The sequence below is a fragment of the Vicugna pacos genome, chromosome 15 (genome assembly GCF_048564905.1).
Source record: "Vicugna pacos chromosome 15, VicPac4, whole genome shotgun sequence".
NCBI classification, from domain to species: Eukaryota; Metazoa; Chordata; class Mammalia; order Artiodactyla; family Camelidae; genus Vicugna; species Vicugna pacos.
The window spans coordinates 42,462,787-42,490,443 of NC_133001.1; the positions used below are offsets into that span (position 1 = coordinate 42,462,787).

The 27,657-nt window shown below is 41.0% G+C and overlaps 1 protein-coding gene and 1 long non-coding RNA gene across 2 annotated transcripts; one reads left to right on the top strand and one right to left on the bottom strand.

Moving 5' to 3' along the window:
* The first annotated feature begins 17 nt into the window (after positions 1 to 17).
* Positions 18 to 18,572, top strand: LOC140685755 (uncharacterized). Its single transcript, XR_012059147.1, has 3 exons — positions 18 to 270; positions 1,940 to 2,027; positions 18,124 to 18,572. It is a non-coding gene; the product is annotated as an uncharacterized lncRNA (long non-coding RNA).
* SPATA31H1 (SPATA31 subfamily H member 1) lies at positions 272 to 27,653 on the bottom strand. The gene is made up of 7 exons (XM_072938002.1): positions 27,510 to 27,653; positions 19,137 to 19,179; positions 18,430 to 18,484; positions 18,110 to 18,205; positions 15,892 to 17,705; positions 14,002 to 14,754; positions 272 to 13,461 (listed from the first exon to the last, which is right to left on the bottom strand). The coding sequence occupies exons 1-7, from the start codon at positions 27,651 to 27,653 to the stop codon at positions 485 to 487; spliced, it is 15,882 nt and encodes a 5,293-aa protein (XP_072794103.1). The 3' UTR covers positions 272 to 484.
* Between the last annotated feature and the right edge of the window lie 4 nt (positions 27,654 to 27,657).

The following is a 27,657-nucleotide window of genomic DNA, read 5'->3' on the forward strand; positions in this document are numbered from 1 at the left end:
AGCTGCTTCCGAGGGGGCTGCGACCGGGGAGAGTCACGTGACGAGAGCCCCCCACCCCCATCCGCGCGGCGGCCCGCTTCCTTTGAGACCCCGCCCCGGGGTTGCGCTGTGGGACCCGGGAAGCTGGGGGTGGGATTTGGAGCCTCAACTTGGCTTCAGAGCGTCCCCCCCGAGCCCCGCGCCTCGTCTCATTCCCTCGGTTTGCACCACCCCTCTTGCCACTCCAATCCCATCCAGCACGACGAGTAGTCTTTGTAGAGGCACGGGGAGGTCAGTTATTGCCCCTTTATTTATCTTAGGGAATAACAGACCCATTCCCGCCTTCCCTCCCCCCAGGTAGAGAGACGTAGAAGCTCTTTTGTCGCTGAGGGCGCGGGAAGTGGAGGCCGAGGCTGGGCAGGAAAGAAGCCAGGAAAGGGCCGCTCGGTGGAGACTTCAGTGAGGCAATGAATAACGGGGGCAGGTCCCTTCGCCTCTACTAGTGTTAGGCCTGCAAACCTGCCCTGCCTTGGAGTTTTCTGGTGTGGTCGCCAGGAGACGTATTTGAGTTACTCATGAAATCTTTAGCCAGACTATGTCTGGGCCTCTCCCTGAGGGAGCTGTGCTTGAGTCTCTCCTTAGGGGGCCTGTGGTGGCTCCTCTCAGAGTGACTGTGTCCGCTCGTCTCAGAGGGCCTGTGCTGTCTTCTCTCAGAAGCGCTATGTCCTCTCCTCTCAGCGGCACTGCGACGGATTTTCTCAAAGAGGCTGCGATTGCTCCTCTCGGAGGGAGTGCGACACCTTCTCTCAGAGGGACTGCGACACCTCCTCTCAGAAGGACTGCGACATCTCGTCTCTGAGAGACTGTGATGGCTCCTCTCAGAGGCACTGCGATGTCCCTTCTCAGAGGCACTGTGATGGCTCCTCTCAGAGAAACTGGGATGGCCCCTCTCAGAGGGACTGGGATGGCCCCTCTCAGAGGGACTGGGATGGCCCCTCTCAGAGGGACTGTATTGGCTCCTTTGAGAAGAATTACATGAGGTTCTTTCCCTACGGAAGCTGTGATGGTGTCGTTCCTTGTGTGTGGGTTTCTCTTTAAGGTGGCTGTGTGAGGTTCTCTTCATAGGGGAACCAAGTAGGATTCTCCCTCCAGCATGAACTCTGGTTCCTGTTTTGGAGTTCTTGGATTCCTGGCTAGAGATTTCATTTCTGTAAAAGTTTTTCTTTGCTCTGCTACTACTGTCATTTTGAACAGGACCCAAAGGCTGTCTGGTTGAGGTGGTTTTGAGAGTGGTACTTCTTTGTGAACCTATGGGCTTGGGCAGTTGGATAGGTCTGGGTTGGAAAGAGCTCTCTCTTTCTGGTTGTTGAGCTGATCTGAATTGGTCTATTTCTCCCCACAATGTGCTCTCCTGCTTAGTGATTGAGTCTGTTGGCCTTAGCTTGACAGTTGGTATCCTGTGTCTTTTAGTGTCTCTTGATAAGCAATAGTCTCTGGCTTTTTGTTTCGGAAGGTAATTTTTGCTTGACAAATTGTCTGGCCTTGTCCTGTCCTCAGGCTTCTGCCCAACAAAAGCCATAATTTTGTGTGCTGTTTGCAGTGTCTGCTTCAGGCCCTGAAAAAGCAATTGAATGAATTTTGGTTGGGAGGATTTCTTAGGTTGTCTTCTTAAAGAGGTGGTAGTTGTCTGAGATGCTCCACTCCTCTTCTTTCTTAACTGGGCTGGAAATTCCCTGGAGGTACTCTGTATTATGGCTCTACCATTTGTGTAGAACTTTGTGTTTTGTGTTCTAACTCCCTTGGGGATTCTTTTCATTGGATATTTTGAATCATGGGTCTTTTTGGTTCTCATTTTAGCCCATTTTTCATCCTGGTTGCTTTCAGAGTCACTCTCTGGTAGAGAGTGAACTTGAGTGAATTCATAGTGTCCAGGCCCTCTAACTTCTGTCTTTCCCACTAGGCCAGAGCTGCCACGCTGCCTTCGCCTGATGTGGACTTGTACAGGAGCAGGAGACTGGGAAGACCCAGAATGGAAATCTACTGTAGAGGTAGGACTCTTGGAAGCTCTATTATAGACTTTAGCTTTCCTTAATGATAGTGATATAGAGCTCCTTGGTGTGATGGGTCTGTCTCTTCTATGATACTTCGGGACTTGAGGTCTTTTCCCAGTTCGCAGCCTAAAGCCAAGATGCAACCTAATCTCTCCATGGCCTTCAGGAGTGCTTACAAGGTGAAGCTGTGGGTAGATAAGAAGGTAAGGCCCAAAAGTGGACTGTAATTTATGACAGCAATTAAATCCTGAACATCGACCACACTGTAGGCAGATAGGGTATTTTAGGACCAGACCTGAAGCTAGAGGTGGAGGCACGTTGGGGGGTATTTGACTCCTTAACAGTTTTGCTGCTATTTTTAGCTGCAGATCTTGTAGCAGCTGGAACTGTTCTGAGAAGTCAGTCTTGGCCTGGGAGAGATTACTTGGCTTGAGGGAGTGTTGGGACTTAAAAGTCCTTGTCTGTGAACCACTCTGTGAGTTCTTAATCTCTTCCACTGGAACAGGATCTCTCCTAGCAAAAAATACATTGAAAGAAGACTCTGACTTTACTGGGGCAGGAAGCTGACTTCCTGTACATGAAACAGGCTTGTGCTGAACGACTTCCTGGGATATATCACTGGGCTTTGAGTTTGTTTTCTTTATTCGCTTTCTAGTCCCACAGTAATGCTGTATCATGGAGGACATGGAGCCACGTGTCCACATCCTTAAGGCTGTTCTTTTCTCATGACCATGGCATGAAGTATGTCTCTGAATGTAGTTTTTGACCACTGAAGGCTGAGAAATAGTACTTTGACCCTTTTCAAGCAGGCTCTGGGAAAATTCCATCAGTTCAGCTGGAACCCCAAATAAATTCTGAATAGATTGACAAGTATCTGTAGTGGCTCTTTCTTTTGAAGATTTTTGAGAAGAAAGCTTCCTTTCCATAGTGGTCCCCAAGACATTCCCCAGTGTTAGCATACTGGAGAGATATTTTCTAGGTAGCCGCTGCCTCCAGGAGTGACTCTCCAAGACATTCCGTTGCCTGCGCAGGGCAGACCAGGTAAGGCCTCTTTGAGCCCTTGATCCTGCCTGGAAGGTCCTAGATGGTGATCTCCAGTTTGGTGGTGGATGTTGAGAGAGACTCTGGAGTGAGCTCCCTGGTTCCTCCACCTGCTTCCTCTTAGTCCTTTCCTTAGATATGACATCTACTCCTGGGACCACAGAATTTGGGCTTTTCACGGTGTTAGCTATCTTATCAGAGGTTTGGTTATGAAGAGACAAGGGAAGAGTTGAAGACTGTATCATAGCAAGGTCTATAAAAGACTCCTCAGGCTGCAAAATATCTGTCTCCAGGTTTTTTATATCTAACAATCTTGACACTTCTGACATCTCAGAATCCCAAGGGCCTAATTCAGATGTTCTGGCAGAACTTGAGATGAGTGAGTTTGAAGAGTTGTGTAGAAACCTAGAGAAAAAATTCTGTATTTGTAACTCTTCTCCTGATGAGCTGTCCTCAAGTTCCCTATTCTGATACACCTGTCCTAGATTCAAATCCTCAGATTCAATGACTTGAGGCCCCGATTTTATCCCTATAGATTTCACAGCCTGAAGCCCTTGTTCATGAGTCAACATTGTAGGTTCCTTGAATGGAGATGTTGCCTGGGAGGTTAATCCTACAGATTTCACTTCAGTATTTGGCTTTGGAGTTAATTCTACAGGTCCTACTGGTTCCTGAAGATGTGGCCTCAGGTGTAAATGCAAACAATCTGCTACGTTGTGCCCTAATCCTAGAGCTACTCCTATTGGTTCTGCAATCTGAGGAACTGGCCCTAGTGCTAATTCCTCAGATTTCACAATTTCAAATGGTGGCCCCACAGTCTGGACTATTTTAAACCCTGTAAAATCCATTTCCAACGTTTGGTGCTTTGGTTCTGTGATTAATTTCTCAGATTTTGCATTTTGCCTCCGTAGCCCTGAGGTAAACTCTGGCAGTCTCACATCTTGTAGTTCTGGAGTCAAGTGAACATAGTCTACCATTTGAGAGGTTGGCCCTGATGATAATGTCACAGACTTCACAGCTTGAAGTGGTGGCCCAGGAGTCACTTTCACAGACTCAACAACTCTGGGGGGAGCTACTGGGTTTACCCCTGTTGCTTGAGAAACTTGAAGCTGTGTCTTTGTAGATTTTGTGACTTGATCTAGTGGCTTTGGACTAATCCTTGTAAATTCTGTAATTTGACCCAGTGGTGCTGGGGCTGTCTCTGAATATTTCATACTTTTATTCTGCGATTGTGTTAGCCTCATTGATCCCTCCCCTTGCTGCCATGTCTCAGTGGTGACCTCCATAGATTCTGCATGTCCCACAATTTGACCTGTTTGCTTTGGGGGCAACTCTAAAGATTTCCCCCTTAGGGATCGCTTAGAGGTCAAACCCATAGATTCTGGGGTTTGATGTCCTAAACCTAATGTTATCTCTGAAGATCCTACATGAGACCATGACTTTGGGGTCAACTCCTTACATTTGTTTACTTGCAGTCCTGTCTTAGAAGTCAACTCTGCAGATTCAGGAATGTGATATCTTAGCCCTTCTGTCACCTCTGAAGATTCTGGGACATCATGTGATAACTTTGTAATCAATACTACAGATTCTTCCCTTTGCAGTCTTTTCTCAGAGATCACCTCCACAGATTCTAGGGATGGAGGATAGGGCCTTGAAGATCTCTCTGCATCAGTGGCTTTATTTATTAGCTTTGGGGTCTTTCCAAGAAGTTCCTCCCCTTGAAGCTTTGCTTTAAAGGTCAACCCCATAGTTTCTGAAATGTGATGCTTGGGCTCTGGGGTCATCCTGTCAGATTCCACAACTTGCTGCAGTGGCCTTGTATGTAACTCCCCCAAATCCTTAACTTGAGGCCCTGACTGAGAGACCAAGTCCAGAGTTTCTGGGATTCTGTTGCCCTTCTTGGAGGTTAATTCTAAGGATTTTGAACCTTGATTCCTTAGTACTAGAGTCAGATCAACAGATTCTGGTACTTGAAGATCTAGCTTCAGAGGCATTCCTGAAGATTGCATGACTTTACCTTTTGGCTTCAGGGTCAACTTCACAGATTTCTCTACAGTTTCTGTGCCTTGATGTGCCAACTTTTGTGCCATTTTTGAAGAATCTCTGACTTGATAAATTGGTTTTGAAATCAAATTCACAGATTTAGGGACTTGATGCCTTGGCTTTGGGATCATCTCTGCATGTACTACACACTGATGCCCTGGCCTAGGGCTTATCTCAGAGGAATCTGTGATTTCAGAGTTTGTTCTTGGAGTTAGAACCTCAGATTTCGCTCTTTGAAACAGTGACTCTGCTGTTAACTCCGCAGATTTTATAACTTGCTGCAGAGACCCTGTAGATGAATTTACATGTTTTATGCTTTGCAACTTTGGTTCTGGATATTTCACACCTTGTTGCTGTGATTCTGGAGACAAATTTGAAAATTTGACATTAGTCAACATTGGTCCTGCTATAGACTTCTTAATTGACTCTGTTGCCGATGCTACTGATTTCACACCTTGCCATCCTAAAGTCACCTCTTGGCAATTCATACCTTGTTGTTGGGACCCTAGTGTCAACTCTACAGATTTCACATCTTGAAAACATGGCTCTGGTGCGAAGATCTCAGAGTCTACACATTGTGACCTGAGGCATGATGACGACCCTAAAGAATTCACACTTTGAGGTTGCAGCAATAGGTTTGATTTCATAGGTTTTGCATCTTGTGAACATGGTTCTGATATAGACAATACAGATTTCTGCCTGAGGCAAGAAATCAATTTCTTAGAATTCACATCTTGAGATTGTGGCTCTAGTTTTGACTCCAGAGATTTCACATCTTGAAGACACGGCTCTGGTGCAAACACCACAGATCTTACACTATGCTGCCTAAGATGTGAGGGAAACTCCTCAGAATTTGTACCTTGAGGATGTGGCCCTGGATTTAAGTCCACAGATTTCACTTTTTGAAAACATGGCTCTAGTGCAAACATTTTGTATTTCAAGTTCTTCAGCTCAGAGTCTGAAATCAATTTCGTAGAATTTGCATCACAAAGCAATGGCTCTTTGTTCATCTTCACAGACTTCATATCTTCAAGCAGTTGTTCTGGTAAAAATAACAGAGATTTCATACCATTTAACTGAGGGCCCAAAGTGAACACAGACTGTACAACTTGTTCCTGTGACCCAAGGTGGTTCACCACAAATTGGATTTCTGGAAACTTTGTCCCTGGAGTTAACTTGGAAGACTTTACACCTTGCAAATGTGGTTCAGAGTTGAACAACATAGATTTTGTACTGTGATATTCTGACACAGGATTCAATTGGGAGGGTTTCACGCCTTGCATCTGTGGCCCCGGATTAGACTCTGAATTTGTGCAATGAAGCTCTGACCCTGAATTCAATTCAGAAGAATTGACACCTTGTAGCTGTGGGCCAGAGTTGAACTTCGTTGATGCTATACCTTGAGATTTTGTCCCTGTAGTCAATTCACATTTTACATCATGTAAATGCTGCACAGGACTGAACATAACAGATTTTATACCTTGAAGTTCTGGACCTGGATTCAAATCAGAAGATCTCATACCTTTACATTTTGTCCCTGAAGTTAATTCAAGAGATTTTACACTTTGCAAGGGTGGCCCAAGTTTACACTTAACAGAATCTACACATTGTAATTTTGGCTTTAGATTCAACTCAGGAGAATTTGCACACTGCATCTGTGGCCCAGGGTTGCATTCTGTAGGTGCTGCACTTAGAAAATTTGATTCTGGAATCAATTCAGATTTCATACCTTGACAGTGTGGTCCAGGGATGAACACCATAGATGTCTCACATTGATTCTCTGGGCCTGGATTCACTTCACATCCCCCATCTTGACATTTTTTTCCTGAAGTCAATTCAAAAGATGCTCCTTGCAAGGGTGGTCCACGTTTGCACCCCATAGAGTTTAAACATTGTAATTTTGGCTCTGGATTCAACTCAGAAGAATTTTCACACTGCATCTGTGGCCCAGGATTGCATTCTGTAGGTCCTACACTTAGAAAATCTGATTCTGGAATCAGTTCAGATTTTATACCTTGACAATGTGGTCCAGGGTTGAACTCCATAGCTGTCTCACGTTGATGCTCTGTGCCTGGATTCACTTCAGACCCCATATCTTGACATTTTCCCCCTGAAGTCAATTCAAAAGATTTTGCTCCTTGCAAGGGTGGTTCACTTTTGCACCCCATAGAATTCAAACATTGTAATTTTGGCTCCATATTCAACTCAGAAGAAGTTGCACACTGCATCTGTGGCCCAGGGTTGCATTCCATAGGTGCTACACTTAGAAACTCTGACTCTGGAATCCATTCAGATTTCAGACCTTGCCAATGTGGTCCAGGGTTGAACACCATAGATGTCTCACATTGAATCTCTGTCCCTGAATTCAACTTAGAAGACATTATATGTTGAAGTTTTGAACCTGAAGTTAATTCAGAAGAGTTCATACCTTGCAAATGTGGGCCAGGGTTGCATCCAGTAGAATTTACACACTGAAGTTTTGGTTCTGAAATGAATGCAGAAGAGTTCACCCCTTGCAAATGTGGCCCAACACAGGGCACTTTAGATTTTCTGCCTTGAAGCTCTGGATCAGGATTCAATTCAGAAGATTTCATAACTTGCAACTGTGGCCCAGTGTCAAATGCCATATAATTTATACATGGAAGCTGTGGCCCTGGATTCAGTTCAGAGCATTTCCCACCTTGCAATATAGGCTTATGCTTGAATTCCAGAAATTGATCATCTGGAAGCTTCATTTCCATGCTCAACTCAGATTTTACTTCTTGCAACTGTGACCCAGGATTGAACTCTAAAGATTGCATATCTTGAATCCTTGTCCCCAGGCACAACTCAGAAGGTTTCACATCTTGCAACTGTTGATCAGAATTGAATTCCACAAATTTCACATCTTGAAGCTTTGTCCCTTTGCATAATTTTGAAGATTTTATATGTTGCGAATGTTTCCCAGGATTGAACATCGTGACTTTTACACTTTGAAGCTCTGGCCATGGATTCAACTTACAACATTTCTCATCTTGCCACTGCTTTCCAGCATTGAACTCAGAAGATACCCCACTGTGAATCTTTGATTCCAAGGCCAACTCACAGGGTTTTGCACCCTGAAATTCTAGGCCAGGGACAACCCCTGCAGACTTCGTTAATTGAAGCTTTATAGGCTCAGAAGATTTTGCGCCTTGTGACTTTGCCGCAGTGTTGGAAGAGTCCACAGATTTCATACCTTGAAGGTGTGCCTCTGGTATCAACATAGACAATTTCCTATCTTGTAACTGTGGGATTGAGTTGAACTCCAAAGATTTCACATCTTGTACCTTTGTACCTAGAGTCAATTCAAAAGGTTTCATATCTTGCCACACCGGCCTGGTGATGAATTCCACAGATTCTCCACTATGATGCTTTGTTTCTGGTGTCAACTCTGAAGATGTTACACCTTGCAGCTGTGGAACAGCAGATTTCAAATCCTGAAGACTCCACTCTAGCGTCAAATCAGATTTGTCACCCTGTCTCTGTGGTCCAGGGTTAAACTCCATTGATTTCACACCTTGAAGCTTCCTCCTCTGGGGTAAATCAGAAGATTTCCCACCTTGTAACTTGGGACCACAGTTGAACTCTAAGGATCTCACATCTTGAAGCTTTATCCCTTGAATCAACTCAGAAAAATTTTTACTTTGTACCTGTGGTCCAGAATTGAACCCTGATTTCATTTGTTGCTTTGTCCCTGGGATCACTTCAGAAGATTTCATATCTTGAGAGTGTGGTCTAGAATTTAACCCCTTAGATTTTACATCATGAAGCTTTATACCCATGATCAGCTCAGAACATTTTATATCTTGTAAGCATGGGCCTGAGTCCAACTCTACAGATTTCATACCTGGAAACTTCCTCCCAGGGGTCAAATCAGATTTCTCACCTTGTAACTTTGGACTAGGTTTCAGTTCTACAGACTTCACACCTTGAAGCTTTTTGCTTGGGATCACTTCAGAAGATTTCACACCCTGAAAGTGTGGTCCAGACCTGAAATTCATAGATTTTACATCTTGAAGCTTTACACCCATGATCAATTTGGAAGATTTCACATCTTGCAACTGTGGCCCAGGTTTGAACTTCACAGATTCCACACCTTGAAACTTTGTGTCTGAGACTAACTTAGAAGATTTCACTCCTTGCAACTGTTGCTCAGGGTTGAACACCAATTTCACATTTTGAAGCTTTGATCCCAGGGTCAGCTCAGAAGATTTCAGAACTTGCAACTGGGGACTAGGGCTGAATTCTTTATGTTTTACATCTTGAAGCTTTGTCCTTGAGGTCCCTTCAGGAGATTTCACATCTTGTAACAATGACCCAGGGTTGAAATCTGTAGATGTGACATCTCGAATCTTTGTCCCCGCAGTCAACTTAGAAAATGTTGTATCTTGCAACCATGAGTCAGGGTTTAACTCAGTAAATTTTGTATCTTGGGGCTTTGTCTCAGGTGGTGACTTAGAAGGTTTTAGACCCTGCCACTGTGTCCTGGAGTCAAAATACTCAGATTTTGTCTGAAGAGACAGCTCAGATGACTTCATACTTTTCAAGTGTAGTGGGAAGTTCAACTCTATAGTTTTATCATTTTGTAATTGTGACCTTTGGCTTAATACCCCAGATTTCACCTCAAGAAACTGTGGCTCTTGTGTAAGCACTGGAGACTTCACACCTTGAAGCTGTGTTCCTGGAGATGACTGTAAAGATTTCACTTCTTGAAGCTGTGGCCCTGGGGTCAACTTAGGAGATTTCCCATCATGCAAGTGAAGCCTAGATTTGAACATCATAGATTTTATATCACAAAGCTTTGACTTAGAAGTCAGATCACATGATTTCATATTTCTAAGCTGTAGACAAGGTTTCAAATTGACACCTTGAGGCTGAGGTTCTTCAAGTGATGCCAAAGATTGTATATCTTGGAGCTTTGGCCTTGGAGTCAATGCAGATGACCTTGTATCTCTCAACTGTATCACAGGTTTCAGCTCTGCTGGTTTGACATACTGGGATTGTAACCCAAGATTTAGCAGAGATTTCACACCTTTAAACACTGGTGCAGGCTTCCATTGAATAGATCTCATACTTCTAAGCTGTGGCTTTTGGTTTAGCTCCACAGTTTTCACACCTTGAAGCTGTGGCTCTGAGGTTGATGCCAAACATTTCCCTTCTTGCAGTTGTGGTCCTGGGGACAACGTAGGAGTTTTCACACTCTGCAACTGTTGCTCTGGGTTGAACTTCATACATGTTGCACCTTGAATTTTTGGCCCTAGAGGCAATTCAGATGTCTTCACATCTCTTAACTGTATTGAAGATTTCAACTCTACAGACTTGACACCTTGAGATTGTGACTCAAGATTTAATCCTATTGATTTCACACTTTGGAACTCAGGCCCTGGTATCCACTGAACACATCTCATGTTTTCATGCTGTGGCTCTTGTTTTAACTCAGCAGTTTTCGCACCTTGAAGCTGTGGTTCTGAGGCTGACTTTGAGGATTTTACCTGGTGCAATGGTGTCCCTGGGGTCAACTTGGGAGATTTTATTCTTTGCAACTCTGGTTCAAGTTCGAACCGTTCATATTTTACACCTTGAATATTTGATTCTGCAGTCAATTCAAATGATTTCTTGCGTTTCGACTGTAACTCAAAGTTGAGGTCTACTAACTTTCCATCTTCTGACTTAGATCCTTTCTTCAGTTGCTCTGAATTCACACATTGCTGCTCTAGTGAAATTTCAGATATCTCACCAACCTGTTTTGGCCCAGTTGTTAAATTCTCAAGTGCCATTCTTTGAAACTGTTGCCTTGGGGCTAAATCCACAGATTTCACTCCTTGAAACTTTTGTCTTCTGGTTGCATCCCCAGATTTTACTACCTGCTTCTTTAACCTTGGGGTCAGCTTCACAGACTTTACATTTTGCAGCTCTGGATCTGGAGTCTTTTCCACAGGTTTTAAATTCTGAAGCTTTAAACGTGAGGTAATGTCCACATTTTTTATATCTTGCATTTGTGGCTTTGCAGTCAATTCCCAAGGTTTCATGCCTTGCATTTGAGGCCCTTGGAGCAATGACTCTGGTGCAAAAACCACAGAATTCTCATCTTCCTTCTTTGGCCCAAGTTTCAGTTCCACAGTTTTCACATCTTGCAGCTGTGTTCTTGGGGCCAACTTCACAGTTTCTAATTCTTGATTTCTTGAATGCAGAGCCAACTCAATAGATTTCATACCTTGAGGCTTGGAATCTGGAGTGAGTTTCACAGATTTCACATCTTCTGTCTGTGACCCTGATGTTATCACCACAGATTTCTTACCTTCCAGCTGTGGGCTTGGAGTTAGCAACATAGATTGCATGCCTCTTTGACATTGTCCTGGAGTTAAGGCCACAGAGTTCACATCTTCCAACTGTGACTCTGAGATAAACAACTCAGATTTTAAACCATGAAGTTTTGAACTTGGGGTCACGTCTACTGGTTTCACATCCCCTACCTGTGGCCCAGGAGTTAACACCATAGATTTGACATTTCCCAGTTGTGGCTTTGATGTTAGCTGCATAGATTTCATACCTCTCAAATGTGGCCCTGGGGTGAACTCCACAGATTTCATATCTTCCAGCTGTGGCTCTGGCATTAGTATCTCAGATTGTAAACCTTGGAGCTTTGAGACTGGGGTCCATTCCATAGGTTTTACATCTTGCAACTGTGGTCCACGGATCAGTTCAGAAGATTTCATAACTTGTAACTGTGGTCTTGTAGTCAACTCAGAATAGTTTACACTTGGCAACTGTGGCCCAGGAGTCAACTCCATAGATTTTGCATCTGGTATGTGTGGCTCTGAGGGTAATTCAGAAGAAATGTCACCTTCAGAGCTTGACATTTGGTCTACTGCTACACATTTTACACCTTCAAACAGTGGCTTCAATACTAGCATCTCAGGCTTAACCCCTTGCTCCTCAGGTCCTGGGGTCAACTCCATTGATCCTGCTCTTTGCATCTTTGGCTCTGGGGTCATCTCAAAAAAATTCACATATTGTAATTGTGGCCCTGAGTTTAACTCTGAGGTTAAGTTCACACCATGAGGTTGAGTTCCTGATGTCAGATCACAAAATTTGACATCTTGTAGCCATGGCCCCATCTGTTTCATACCTTGAAGACCTGGAGACGTCTTTGTTAATTTAGAATCTTGAAGCCCTAACTCTAGAGTCGTCTCCACAGAATTCACACTATGAAACAGTGATCCTGGGGTTTGCTTCCCAAATTTGACACCTTGAAGCTTTGGCCCTGAAGTCAATTCAGAAAATTCAACATCTTGCTGCCTTGGCCCTCCATTCACTTCCTTAGATTCCACACCTTGAAACTGTAGTTCTGAGATCAATTTCACAGATTTCATGCTGTGAAACTGTGACCCTTCAATAGACAGAACAGATTTCATATTTTCAATTGGGAGCCCTTGACTTAACTGTAAAGATGACTCTGTTACAAATCCTACAGACTTTATATCTTGAAGCTGTGTTCTTGGTATAAACTGCACATGTTTGAAACCTTGATGCTTTGGTTCTGGAGTCAAATCAGAAAATCTGACATCTTGCAAGCATGGTCCTGAGTTTAGTTCCACAAATTTCAAATTTTGAGGTTGTGGTTCTGTAGTCAACTGTACAGATACAACACTTTGATGCTCTGGCTCTGGGATAAAATCTGACAATTTTATTTCCTGCATTGGGGGACCAGGGGTCAATTCATCAGATTTCACACCACAATGTGGAGACCCTGAGATTAAATTTATAGATTTTTCTCCTTGAAGTGGCGGCTCTGGAGACAACTTTGAAAATCTAACACTATGCAACTGTGGCCCTAGGGTCAATTTCACACCTTGGAGCTGTGCCCCTTTAGTCAGTTCCTCCGATATCATACTTTGTAGCACGGGCTCTTGTATCAGCTTCTCTGATTCTACCACTCCAGTAGTAGTTGACTGTTGAATTAAATTAACATGTTTCACATCTTGTAATTTTGGCTCTGGATCCAACTGCCTGTACTTTACTCCCTGGAGCTGTGGCTCTAGAGTCAACTCTGTAACATGTGGTTTTGGTCCTGTAATAAACTGTTTAGATCCTACCATTAATGGGGCTGACTCAGAGGTTAACTTCACGTATTTCAAATTTTGCAGTAGTGGCTCAGATTTCTCATGTTGCATCCCTTGTCCTAAAGTCAACTCCAGAGATCCTTTTTCTGAATATGGTGGTACTGGCATTGGCTCCTGGATGTTTTCAATTTGAAACATTGCCAACCCCACAGTTTCTGTATTTTCATATTCTGACCTTAGCGGTATCTCTGATGACTCTGTAACTTGAAGGTGTGGCCTTAGAGTCATCCTTGCAGATTCTATAACTTGACCTGTTGGTTTTTCTGTTAATGCTGCTTGGAGCAAAGCCTCAGAAGTCAGCCTCACAGTTTCTGTGTCTTGATAGCCTTGACCTAGAGTCATCTTCGAAAAACTTTGAAAATGTGACCTAGGCATCACTCCAGCAGTTTCTAAGACTAGTTGTGGGATCAGTTTCACAGATTCCTCCTCCTGTGGCCAAATCTCAGAAGTTAACTCTTCAGGTGCTATGTCTTGATGCCTTGGTCTGGAAGTTAGACCCACAGATTTCAACCCTTGTAAATGTGGTTCAATGATCATTTTTCTTGATTCAACATGTTGTAATTGTGCCTCAGGAATTAACCTACTAGATTCTTCTAGTGGTGCGTGTAAATCCACAAAATTATTATCATTCATTAGTGGCCCAAGAGTCAATTCCTTAGGTTTTATACTTTCCGACTGTGGTTCTGAGGTCAATGGCACAGATTTCACATTTTGAAACTGTGGTTCTGATATCAGCTCCTCACAGTTCATAACTTCTAAATATGGTCCTAGATTCAGATGAACAACCTTCATACCTTGGGACTCTGGGGTCAACACCTTTGATTTCATACCTTGCATCTCTGATCCTGGTACTAACTCCAGAGATTCTTGTATTATGTGCTGTGACACTGGAGTCTCCCCCATGGCTTTTACACTTTGGAGCATTGGCTCAAAATTACCTTGGAATGACACTGAATTCATCTGCATAGATTCTGAAGCTTGGCTCAGTGGCCCTGGAGTAGTTCCTAAAGATGATTGTATCAAACCCACAGACTTTTCTGCATGGTGACAAGTGTCAGAGATCAATTTTGCTTCTGTTTCTTGATATCCTGGCTCTGAGATTATCCCTAAAGATTCTGAAGTTTGATGACACAGGGTCAATCCTTCAGGTTCTGTGGCTTGATGATCTGGTTTGAAGAGCAGCTGTACAGATTTTACTGCTTGAATGTGTGCCTTTGGAATCAGTTCCTCATATTTCATACCTTCTACCTGTGTCTCAGGAATCAACCTTCTACGTTCTACCACTTGAGGAGTTTTCACATCTTCAAGCAATGGTACTGGGGCTATCTCCTCAGATGTTGTAGCTTGTAACCACAGCTTTGGGGCCAACTCCACAGATTTCGTATCTTCTTGTAGTGGTCTTAGGGTCAACTCCACAGTTTTTATACCTGAAAACTCTGATGGTACAGCCAAATGAACATATTCCATACCTTGCAACTGTGAACTAGGGGCCAAATCTATAGATTTGCAACTACTTTGCAACTGTGGTACTTTGGCTAACTCAGCAAAATTTTCACTTTGTTGTTGTGGTTCCAGGGTCAATTGGATAGATTTCACACCTTGAAGCTGAGACCCTGGGGCTGACTGCACACATTTCCCACTTTGCAGCTGTGGTACGGGGGACAACTCATCAGGTTTTATACTCTGCAGTTGTATTTCTGGGGCCAGTTCTATAGAGTTCATAGTTGGGATCAGTTGTCCATATTCTGCCATCTGCAGGATTGAATCTGTGGTTACATCTACAGATTTTGTACTTTGCAACTCTGGTCCAAAGATCAGTTTTCCAGATTTCAAATTTTGCAATCCTGGGGATAACTTCATAGAGTCTGTAACCTTAAGTTGTGGCATTGGCTTCATCCCCATATATTTCACACCTTGAAGCAGTGATGTAGTAGACATTACTGCAGATTCTGTGACTTGAGGAAGTGGCTTTTGGTTCATTCCCATAGATTCTGTAACTTGACCCAGTGACCTTGGGATTGGCCCTAAAGATTCCATTATTTGATCATGTGACTGTGTCAACTCTACAGATTTCTTCTTTCGTAGCCTTGTGTCAGTGGTCAACCCCATAGTTTCTATGACTTGATGGCTTTGCTTTGGACTCATCTCTGGATACTCCAGGATTTGATGCCGTGGAGTCAACCTCGAAGATTCCATGACTTGATGAGGTTGCCCTAGGGTTAATGCCATAGATTCTGTGTCTTGATGTTGTGGTTGTGGAGTCATTCCCACAGAGTTTAGCACTTGAAGGCATGAACCAGGAGTCAACTTAAGAGACTCCTTTACTTGAGAGATTGGCCTTGGGGTCAAATCCTGGGTTTCTGCAACTTGTGACTCTGGTGCTGTGATCATAACCATGGGTGACCCCAGTGCTGCTGGAGTTACCTTTAGAGGATGTATGGATTGATGTGATGACATTGGAACCACCCCTACTGATTCCATAACTTTAGGTGGTAACTTTGGAGTTAAGTCCACAGCTTCTACCATTCCAGGTGGACCAACAGTAGTAGGAGAGCTAGAAGAAGTCAAACCATCTGACTGAATTGTCCTTGGGGTCATATTTGCAATTTGAGACTGTGAATCTGGGGTCAAACCCCCAGATTCTATAACATGTGCCTGTGCTGGTGGAATTATCCCCATGAAATCCATAGTTTGTAATAGTGCCACTGGAGTTACTTTCGTATAATCCATCACCTGATGCAATGGCCTAGAGATCATCTCCAGTGATTTTGTATTTTGACATATTGGCCCTGGAGTAGTCTTCAGTGGTTCTATGACTTGACTTTGTGGCCTTGATGCTACATCCACTGATTCCATAACTTTATGCTGTGGCCCAGGGGTAATTTCCATAGTTTCCATAACTGCATGTTGTGGCCTTGGACTCATCTTTCCTGCTTGTATGACTTGATGGTCCAACAACGTAGTCCTTTTCACTGACTCCATGACTTGATATTGCATCCTTGGGGTCATTCCCACTGACTCTGTGATATGTGGATGTGATTTTTTAATCATCCCCATAGAATCCATGACTTGAAGCAATGCTACAGGAGTTACCTTCACATTACCTACGACTTGACGTAGAGGTCTTGAGGTCATCTTCCTTGATTCCATAACTTGCTGCTGAGGCCTTGGGGTTACCTCCACTGATTCAGTGACTTGATATGATGGTTTTCGGCTTATACTCACTGTTTCCATCGCTTCCATTGGTTTCACAACTTCATTTGGTGGCTGTGGGAACAAGCCCACAGATTCTATTACTTCTGAATGTGACTCTGGAATCATCCCCATTGAATCCATGACTTGAAGTAATGCCAGTGGAGTTACTTTTATGCTATCTGTGACTTGATATGGTAGCCGTGGGGTCAACTCCACATTAGTCACTTGGGTCTTATGCTGCTGTGTCCTCTTTTCTGGAAGACCTATGACCCTCTGCTCTATACTGAGCTCTAGCACATGTTTTGGGTCCTTCTGCAGTAAAGTGGTTTCCTCTTGAATTACGTCAACTCCTAAACTTTTGGGAGGTAGATTGCCCATTGATGTCATTAAGGGCCTGGATCCAAGGATTTGAGGGCCATCCCCAGGTTGTGACTGTTTACCTGGGATAAGAGTCTGTGAAATTTTTGTTTCTGTTCTATTTAATCCAGATTCCACTCCAATGTTTACATGGAGCTGAAATGATGGAAGGTCTGGGGATTCACTGTTGATATTTTGCTCAGTGCTTCGATGAATGGGCATAGGTTTCTCTGGTTCAGGGACTCCTCCCTGTACCTTAATTAAATAATTCAGCATCGCCCACGATTCCCTCACAGGCAGAGGCACTGTTTGTTCCCGCAAAGTACAAACCTTCCAAGCCATATGTCCCTCTAACTCCCACCTAGCCAAAGGAGAGAGCTGGATTGGAGCTGATCCTGATAATAGTGGTCTCTCTTTGAAAATAGCATTTGGCCTATGATCTGATGTCACATGACTCTTGCTCCTCCTCTCATCCTTTGTTTTGTCCTGTTGTTTGCAGAGATCTGGGGATTCAAAAAGAGAATTGATAAAAGTGCTTTCAGGTCGTAAGTGGGAAAGAGCTGCCAAATTCTGAAAAAGTTTTGATTTCCCAAGCTCTGAGAGCCTGAAAGAAGGCAGGGATGTGCCTTGGTTCCTGAACACAGGAGGTTGATTTTGGGGGAAAATAGGTAAACTATGGCTCCGGAATTGCCAGGTTGTTCCTTCAGAAAAGACAGGAAGGTGTGACAGGCTGGAGCTGCAGGATGATCCAGAGGAGATGCTACGGTCAGTAGAATGTTTTGCCTTCTTACAGTCACAACAGGGTAGAACAGGCTCCTGTTCCATAAAAACAGAGGAGGTAGAAGAAGAAATCATATCCTGTGGTTCAGGTAAACATGATTCCATAAGATTTGATCTAAGAAACAAAGAGAAAAGTTTCCATTTGTTTTGAAACAGGAAAAAGTAGGAAAAGAAAAAGCAGAAAAGGGGAAAGATAATGGCCATTTCAAACACAAAATGTTTTGGCCTGAGGGAGAGCGAAAATAAAGAAAGTAATTTCCTCAACAGCAATTACTTATTTATGGAAAGAATTCCTCCACCACGACAAAGGGAGGCATTTGTCCCTATTCCAATCAGAATGATCACAGATCAGTGGTTCTTAAAATTCATTTGAACCCAGAACTTTCCCCCACTGCCAAAATTAACCATTTTTCTTCTCCCTCTTCCTCCCTCTTTCTCTTCCTCCCACCCTCCTTTACTCCCTCCTTCCTCCCTCTTGAAAATTCTACCACCTTTAATCCCCACCCAGAAATACCTAACCTTGCACTTTCCAGGTGTTGGAAGATCTGTCGAAGACTTCTGTCCATTGACCAGAGTAAATATTCCTGGCCCCATCCCACAGGGAGTCCTGAAAAGCTGAATGCAACAGAGTATGTCAATGTAACTGAAGTTATACTGAAGTACTGGTAAGGAAAACAACGAGAAGAGTGACTTAACTTAGAAAGGAGACAGCTATCGTACTGAGGGAAGTAAGAGTCCCAGGTATCTTACTCATAACTTTTTTTTTTTTTTACAGAGTTTATCAGTAGAATAGGCTGAAGAGAGAAAAAATAAACACAGTGAAGATTGACCTTACTCACCATGTCAGGTTAGCTTCAGTGCAATCCATCCTGAGATTTTCTTCCCACTGTGGAGCTGGGGGTGGAGGTGAAGAATCTTAGTATTGTGACTGTTGACATCACCTTAGTCCAACCCCCTGATTTGCAAATAAGGTATTAAAAGCAAAGCCATGCCTAAGATCATAAAACTAATTAGTGGGAGAGCTCGGATTTAACCTAGGTTTCCTTTTGATTTTTAAAGCTATACTATGCTGCCTTCACCATGTAGTAGATGTAAGCCATTGAAAAGAGCAGAAATAATCATGGTAGAAGGGAGATGAAGTGGGGGAAACAGAAGAACACGTATCTTTGGGGGAAAAGATGTGTATTATCCAGTGTCTATAGTAGGGGAAAAAAAGGTACTGAAACTTCCCACACCAAGCTCTTGGTAGTTACACTTTTTCCATTCTCCAGTCTCACCAAGTTTCTTTTCTAATTCTTTGAGTTTTGCACTTAAAGGAGATTAGGAAAGGAAGTGTGAGGATAGGAAGCAGAGAAAGAATTATGGAGCTATTTACATCTCTTTGGAAATAGAGAAGCTAGAAAGAATAGGCATGTTTCTTTCCTTTACATAATCTTTTTTAGCCTTCCCCATTCCACCTGCTATCAAAGGTTGAGTCCTAAAGCAGACCCACAGTTGATTTGTCATTAGCCTTGACCTGAAGAGTAAAGGATAGGATCTTTCTGACCTGTGAATTTCTGGATGTTTTTCAATTTATGCTGTTTTGAAGTCTAGAAAGGCACAAAAAGAAAAAATAAAATCAGGTAATGTTCTAGGTTTATTGAAAGCACATTTCATCTTATAGACACAAATACTGATAGAGTTGGTATCCATAACCACAGCAACAGTTACCTCATCCATTTATTCACGAATTATTTATTGAGTACTTACTAGTTCTAGGTATTGTGTGGGGTGCTAGGACTTGAAAGATAAATATGATCCCTGTATTCTAGGAACTTAAACTAGTAGGGAAAACAGATGTCTAAACAGATAAGTTACAATACCATGTGGTAAATGCTGTAACAGAAATATACGTGTGAGGGAATAAAGAAGACAGTGATTAACTGCTTGGGAGAAAAGGGAAGAATTACTCAAGAAGTTGCCATTTGTATTGGAGTTTGAAGAATCAATAGAAGGTTTTTAGGTAAAGAAAGAGCATTCCAGGCAAGTGGGAACATCACTAAGAAGATTAGAGAGTCACGATTGTCAGGTGCATTTTTGTTAAGTAGTGAGAGATGCAGCTGAAAACGTAAGTAGAAGCCAGATTATGCCAGATAATGTGGGATTTTTATTTTTTCCTATAGGTCAGAATTTCCTATCCAGTAGTTAGTAAACTCCTGGGATTTTTGCAAGGGTGTTCAAGGTCATTTTAAAGGCAGATATGACATTTGTTATTATTTCAAATAAAACATTTTTTAAAATGTCTTCCATTTAAATCAGGACATCAGTCTCCGAGGGTGTATTAAAAGGGTCTACACAACAATTTAGGGAATTCACAAATATGCTCATGATTCAGTAACCCAGTTTATTACTTAGTTGAATAATCCTAGGTACAGTGGTAATTTTGACTTCTAGACAGTTTTAAATTGACCTTATGCTTAGCCATATATTATTTATGTCCATAATGGACTGTTTATTAAAAACAGAAGCAAAAGGGAAACTGACATTGAAATACAGATTGATGAATGTACAAATGATCTTTCAATATATTTACCTTAAAATGATCTTTACATATCATAGACCTAAATAATCTCCCACTACAAAACACTTGGCAGTGCTGAATAAAATACAACAAACATCTTTTTAAATAAAGAAATTAGCTCCTTACAAGAAATTAAGGGAAATCTCCAGGCCAAAAAGAAGGAGAACACTGAAAAACAAGAGTGGAAACTCAAGTTGATACTTCAATGGCTTAGCTCATTTGCTTTGTCAGCCACTGAGGGGCTTAGGTTAACAGCAAGAGAGAGGCAAAAGACAAGGCACAAAAGACAAGGCCCATATGAAATGGGTATTTGATGAGACCCCAGAAAAAAGCCAGGATTCTCAAATTGCTACACATTTGGTAAAAATGTGGTTAGAAAAAAATCTGCCCACCAGATAAGGAAGTTTGAGCTCTGGATTGGGAAAAGAAGCCTTCTCTGAGATTTTTAACCAAGAATCTATTCTCATACTAGTTTAAAATTCTAATTTCTACTCACTTTGCAGTCAGGAACCCTCAAACTGAAAATAAAAGTGATCCTAGGCTGATAATGCCCCTAGGACCAAAGGTAAAAGTAACTATAAATCTTGAAAACTGAAGTAGAAGAGGAAGGAGAAGGAAAACAGCTTGAATAACTGGACATTAATACATGTGAAATATGTAATGAGATGGTTAAATTCTTGAAAAAATATAAAATACCAAAATTGGGCAAAAAGAAATAGATTATTTGAGTAGACCAATAAGTATGAAAGCAATTGAAATGATAATCAAAGACATTCTCCATCAGAGCTAATAAAAGAATTCCCCAGGGTTTCTGAATACCAGAACAAATTACCAATATCAGTAGCATTTCTCTACTGCAGAAAAAGAAAAAAAGTAGAAAAATATTTTAGTAATAAAAGATATTCTTCACAGTGGCAATAAAAATGATGAAGTGTCAAGGTATTAACCAAGAATACAGAAGACTATCATGTAGAAGACTATAGTACTTTATTAAAGGATACAGAGGATGATCTGAATAAATGGAGAGACATTCTAGGCTCTGGTTGGTATAATTTATAATTATAAGGATGTCAGTACTTCCCAAATTAAATTATACTTTAATGCATTCTCAACTCAAATTTCAGTTGGAATGTTTCAATGACTGTTAAACTCTCTAAAATTGATACAGCAAAATAAAGGTTCACTAACAGCTAAGTCAACCTTAAAAAGAAGAGCAAAGAAAGGACCAAAAACAAAGATACACTACAAGTCTATGGTAATAAAAACAGGGACAAATAAGCCAATGGAACAGAACAGAGAACTCAAAGAGGGGCTCCTGTATATATATACAGCAACTTAATATGATAGTGGGAGTTCCATAAATCAATAGGGAAAAGATTCTTTAGAAAATAATTGTGAGAAAACTGGCTCACTATAAAAAGAAAAATAAAATTGGATCACTTCCTAATACTACTTATAGAAGTGGACTCTAAATATATTTTAAAAACTAAAATCTGTAAGGTTGGACTGGAACATCAAATAAAAGTAGGAGAAAATCTTTGTCACCTAGGGCATGGGATAACATCTTAAAGAAAACTTCAAACATACAAACTATAAGGGGGAAAAAAATCCAGTGAAGACCCTACCACATCCAGCTGGAACCTTAAAATTACAAATCTGCCACTCACTCCTAATCCCAGGGAACTGCAAGGAAAGTTGCCTTGACACTGAGAAGTTCAGAGAACTGGAGGGAACTCCTGAAAAGTTGTAACTACAGATTGATTTTTGTGTACTTTGCAGCTCAAGTTCACATCATCTGCATGTCCCCCAAAACCCTCAAGCCATGAATTTAAAGTGGTCCTGGATTGATGGTACCATAGTCAAAAGCAAATGAGATACTCTCTGAGAAAGATTTTCATCCTAGGCTTCAAAACACTACTATGAATATTGCATTTCATTAAATCTAAGATGCTACCAATTGTAAAATGTACTACATTCTACATGCCACCGAGAATTTTTCTAAATCCTGCCAATTAAATTATGAACTATTAATTGTGAGCCACATTCCAACTTTAGAAATGTTAAATATTTTAAAATAAGCACGTGTGCAGAAGCAACAGGAAGCAGAAACAAACCTACAGAAATGTCAGTTATTAAAATTATCAGTTCCAGATTAGAAAACAACAGTGCATATTACATTAAAAGACATAAAAGCCAACCCAAGTTTAAATATTTTTCTAAGGAACAGGAAACGATAAAAAGTGATCTAGCAGATTTGAAAAATTATCAAATGTTACTTCTAGATATTAAGAATGCAGTACTGAAATTAAAACCTCAGTGAATGAGCTTAACAGCATTGATAAAATACTTCTGAATAGAGACTTGGTTAAGTATGCACACTGAAATTTCTGGAGTAACCACTAAAAGAACAGAAACAGTACATAACTTTCAAGGTAGTATAAGAGGGAAAATGGAGAGAAAAAAATCAATCTAAGATTTCTGTTCATAATGTGAATCCTCTGAACAAAAACTACTAGAAAAACTGGACAAAAACAAAAATTTAAACATCTATTTGAAGTCACTGGAAAACGATCAAGTTCTGAAATATCATCACAGTCTCAGCAAAGATTCCTCACACTGGAATCAAACCAAAAAATATCACTAGCCATAAAAGCAAAAACTGATCAATTGGATTTCATTAAAATTAAGAACTTCTGTTTATTAACACACCATTATGAGTGAAAAGGTAAGCTACAGAGTGGGAGAATTTATAACTGACAAGACCCATATTCATAATATTGAAAGAATTCCTATAAATCAATAAGTAAAAGGCTGACAATCCAATCTTTAAAAGTAGGCAAGAGAACTGAACAGATATTTCATAAAAAAAGGATTTCCAAATGACTAATAACCATGAGAAGTTGTTCGGTATCATTAGTCATCAGGGAAATGTGCATTAAAACAACAGTGTAATACCAAACATACCCATTAGATTGACTAAAATTTAAGAGATACAATGCCAAGTGTTGGCAAGAATGTGAAGAAAGTAGAACTGTCATACTCTACTCATGGGAGTTTCAATTGATACAATCACTAGAAAACTGTTTAGCATCATCTGCTAAAATTAAACATGTATACCACATGCCCAGGCAATTCCTCTCCTATTGGAAATAGGGTTCCACATCAACAGTGTGTTATTTGCAGTCAACATTCCTGAAACCACACCAGAAATTAACACAACATTGTAAATCAACTATACTTCAAGAAAAATTTTTTTAAATAGGAGAAAAATCCTGAAACTTTATCTTGTCATTTAAGATAACCAAATTTTTGAAGTCAAAAAAAGAAACTACTGCTTTTTTGAAATGCAATATGCAAGAATTCCAGCCACCGGGCCAAGAAAGCAAACTTTTGGTCTATTTTTTATGTCACAACAGGTAAATTACATTCTATGTTTCAATATACATTAGGTCCCCAAAGTAACAAGTATGACATTAATGTCACTTTAAAATTTGTTAATTTTAAATTTGTGGATCTTAAAATCATGCTCAACAAAAGAAGCCAAAAGCAAAAGAACACACCCTGTATGATACCGTTTTTACAAGTCTCAAGAATAGGCCAAACTACTCTAGGACAATAGAGATCAGAATGGATGTGGCCTTTGAGTGGGAAGAGAGCAGACTAGAAAAGTATATACAGGAACTTTCCAGGATTATGGCAATGTTATTCCTTGATTGGGACATTAGTTAATGGGTATACAAACTTATCATAACTCACCAAGCTGTACACTTGAGGTCTGTGCATTTTACTGCATATAATTACAGGTATCCTCCAATTTTTGAAAGTTTGCTTTATGCCACTTCCATTTTATGAAAGACCTACATTAGTCCCTGTTTTTGCTAACTGAAAGAAATCCAAAGAGGATTTTTGTTTTTATGAAAAAAAAGAGGGGGATGAAAAGGCAAAAGCATTCATCATTTGTTTTGCAGTGAACTGCTGTAGAGACAGCGCACTTCCCAGCAGCGAGAATGGCACCACCATTCTCCTTCCCTGGGAACTGCACTCAGCATCTCAGCATCAAGCCATGGTGGCTTTGAACTGTCCGTGAGCATCTGTGCTTTATCTCAGTTTATTTTGTGCATCTGCTAGCAACATGTGACCTAGGGTAATTGCTGCTTTCTTTTTACGCCATTTTGGCTTAACAAAAAGATTCATAGGCTTTCTCTGCTTTCGACTCGCAGGGGAAACCTGTATACCTGAATAAAAAGTATATTTGTTGACAAAGCTTTTTCTTAAATATGCAGTAAGAAATGTTATTATTTCATGTAGAAGAGTGACATTGAGTAGTTTACAGTATATTTTGTTTTTATTGCTGCATCCTTCTGGGAAAGAAACTAACGTTTCCCCTCACCAAAGAAGGTAGCCAGGCCTTTGTTCTTACCATTTTGCTTCTCCTAATCCACAGCAGGGAGTTAGTTTTTCGGTGCTGCAAAAATTGGCAGTAACCTCCAACACATGACTTGCCTCAATATATGAGATAACCTTCATATAAGACTAGGCCTGTGGGGGATTTTAAGCTGAATTGTGCCAGAGGTTTAGTGTTTGGTGCTCAGGAGTTAAGAGGTAAACTGACTGCACGAAACTAGGAAACAACATTGACCCTGCAGGTACACTGCAGGGTAGTGAGGCACTGAGCCTAATGGAATTTATTCCTCCAGATCCTACTTAAGAGCTCAGATCTAGTGGACTGGGGGCCTTAGCAAAGGTCTCTGTGATCAAGCTTGGCTCACAGCCACAATTTTTGCCTTCAGATAGCAAAGAAGAAAAGCTACAGCTATTCCCATGGCTAAGGACCTGGCCCCCTGCTATTCTGGATAAATTGTACCCACTCTAGTGTTCTTATATAACACAAAGATTGGGGAAGAAAAACTGATACTGGACTTTTTGCAAATCTAAGTGATAGGAGGTTTAGGCTGGATTATATTTGATGTAGACAAAGAAATACATTTGCCATTTCTTATACATAAGTGTTCTGGAAAAATTCATACCTGTTACAATTAAAGTCAATTAAATATCATGCATCACTTGTCATATGGGAAAAAAATGAACATTTATCTCTTACTGTTAAAGATGATATTAAAATGAACCTTGCAATTTTAAGAAAACATGCCGCTGTAAAATGAAATACTATTTATCTAAAATCACTTATTAGATATTATGAAAAAGGGACAAAATGATTCTTAAATTCCTAAGGTACTTAACAAATTCTGGCAATGAAAGAAATTTGAGAGTCCAAAAGTTTACAGGCAGTGGGATGCTGAGAGATTTTGTTTGTTTCTTTAGTTACTTTTAGCAGAGTGACACGATCAGCTTCGGGAGGTTTTATAAGGTATATGTTGTAGTTTTGTTTTGTAGAGCCAGGGTCTATGCTCTATGCTGGAAAATGTTTGTAGGAGATGAGTTAGAAAATAGTTCAAGGGGAGTCCCAGTTAAGACAATGATACTGAATCTGGATTGCTACATTTGAGAAATGTTTCTCAGAAAAAAAAAAATGAAAGGACTTTGTGGCCAAATGTATCTATAGCCATGTCTGTTTCCAGGATCTAGTGTCCAGGATGGTGTTGTCCAATAGAATTTTCTATGATGATGGAAATATTCTATATCTGCTATGATAACCTCTAAGCACATGTGAGCACTTGAAAAGTAGGTAGTGCAATTAAGGAACTGAATTTTAAATTATATTTAATTTTGGTTAATTTAAATTTAAATGGCCATGCGTGGCCAGTGGATAGTAGATCGGATAGCACAAGTCTAGACCACTAATTGTAGCTGCTTGATGAATATCTCCATATACATTTTCTGCCTCCTACCATATTTACAACTTCTGTCAGATGTTTCCTATATAGTTTAAAATGCCATCACCTTGTCGATCATTCAGGGTTAAAATTGAGAAGTCATTCACTTCACAAATATATATGGAGCACTTACTATATACCAGGTAGTATGCTAGGCAGAGGGGATGTAAAGATGAATAGTCCTTGTAGGAAAATGATGATAATGTTTATAGTCAACTCATTGTATTTGAGGTCCAGTCAGGGAAAAAAAAAAAAAGACTCAGGCCCTTTGCTCTCTTTCTGCCTCATTTCTCATATCTACATTTTCCCTCAGGATCATCCTCCTCTTTCACATCCTGGAGGGCAAAGAGTTTTGTCCCTTCCATGTATTGCTGTATCCATAGTGTCTGGAGGAGTGGCTTATACATGGTGGTGTTGGTGGGTGATAAACATTTGGGGAATTAATCAATGTCCTCTCTTCCATCTTACTGTTTTGATTCTTTCACTTCCTTTTCCCTCCTTCCCACTAAGTCTTTAACATAGCCTCCTATTGGCTTAGCTACACCAGAGAACTACCATATGCACTTACTGGAGTTATTTAAAGCCTCACACTCAAAGTGTGGTGCTCAGTTCAACCGCAGTAGTATTACCTGGGAGCTTATTAGAATTGCAGAATCTCAGTCCCTACCCAACACCTACTGAACCAGAATCTGCTTTTTTAATTAGACCCCCAAGTGATAAGTTTGAGAAAAGAAAGTTTAAACTTTTTTAAAGTTTAAAGTATGTACTCTAAAGCACAGATTTAAGCTCATTTTCACCTGGCTTTAAAATCTTTGATGTCTTTCAGTTGCAGACAGAATAATATTTATACAAAGTATACAGCCTGGCACTGGAAGCCACCTACAATGTGACCTCTATCTATTTTCCAACCTTTTCTCTCACTTTTCTCCAACCAGTTCCCTACACTTCTACACTCCATCCAGATAGGTGCCTTCACCTCTCCTCAAACATAATCAATATTCTTCTGCTTCCCACGCTTTCCCCAATCAATTCCTTCTGTCTGGAAAGTCTTCCACTACTCTCCTCTGCCATTCTACCCACCTTTAAAATCCTACTCTTCCTCTGAAGTACAACTCAAATCTAAGCTCCCCCAAAAGGCATTTTGTAGATCCTAGAATACTCTTCACCTCTCATCTCTTTAGCAATATTTAGACCTCTATTAACTTATCTCTTTCTTTTTCGTTGGGTTATTATATATATGTATATCTATCTGACTTTCTCCCCTGCTATACCTCGAGCTCCTAGAAGCTGGGGATGGTATTTTATTCTTCTTCAATGTCTAATACACTACCATATATAACAAGTGCTCAAGGTTGAAAAGAATTGAAAGGAAAAGAATTGAGAGTGACTTATAGGAAGACATCCATAGGCACTATTCCAACTTCCCTTTTCCTGCCGTTGATTCCTCCCATGACCCAAGATTAGGAATTTCTATGTCTCCAGGGGCAGGGAACAGCGAATTTCAAGAGAGTGTTGCATCACATACCTCTGAGTCTGTCTTGGCTGCCACATGCTCCCTACTCTTCTTCCCAGAAAACAGCACCCAAAGCCCCCAGATAAGGAAACCAGATAATACTAGAAGGCTGACATATGGTGGCAGTGGGATGATCAGCCCCCAAATCGGCGCCATTACT

Excerpts from the sequence above, each read along its gene's own strand:
- SPATA31H1 (XM_072938002.1), bottom strand. The coding sequence starts at position 27,653 with ATGGCGCCGATTTGGGGGCTGATCATCCCACTGCCACCATATGTCAGC. Across the intron at positions 18,485-19,136 it reads AAACATCCAGAAATTCACAG|CTCCACAGTGGGAAGAAAAT; the intron begins GTCAGAAAGATC and ends CTCCACCCCCAG. Across the intron at positions 13,462-14,001 it reads ATATTTAGAAGTTATGAACT|TTACAGAGTCATCAGAGATA; the intron begins GTGAGGAGCTGA and ends CACACCTTCAAG.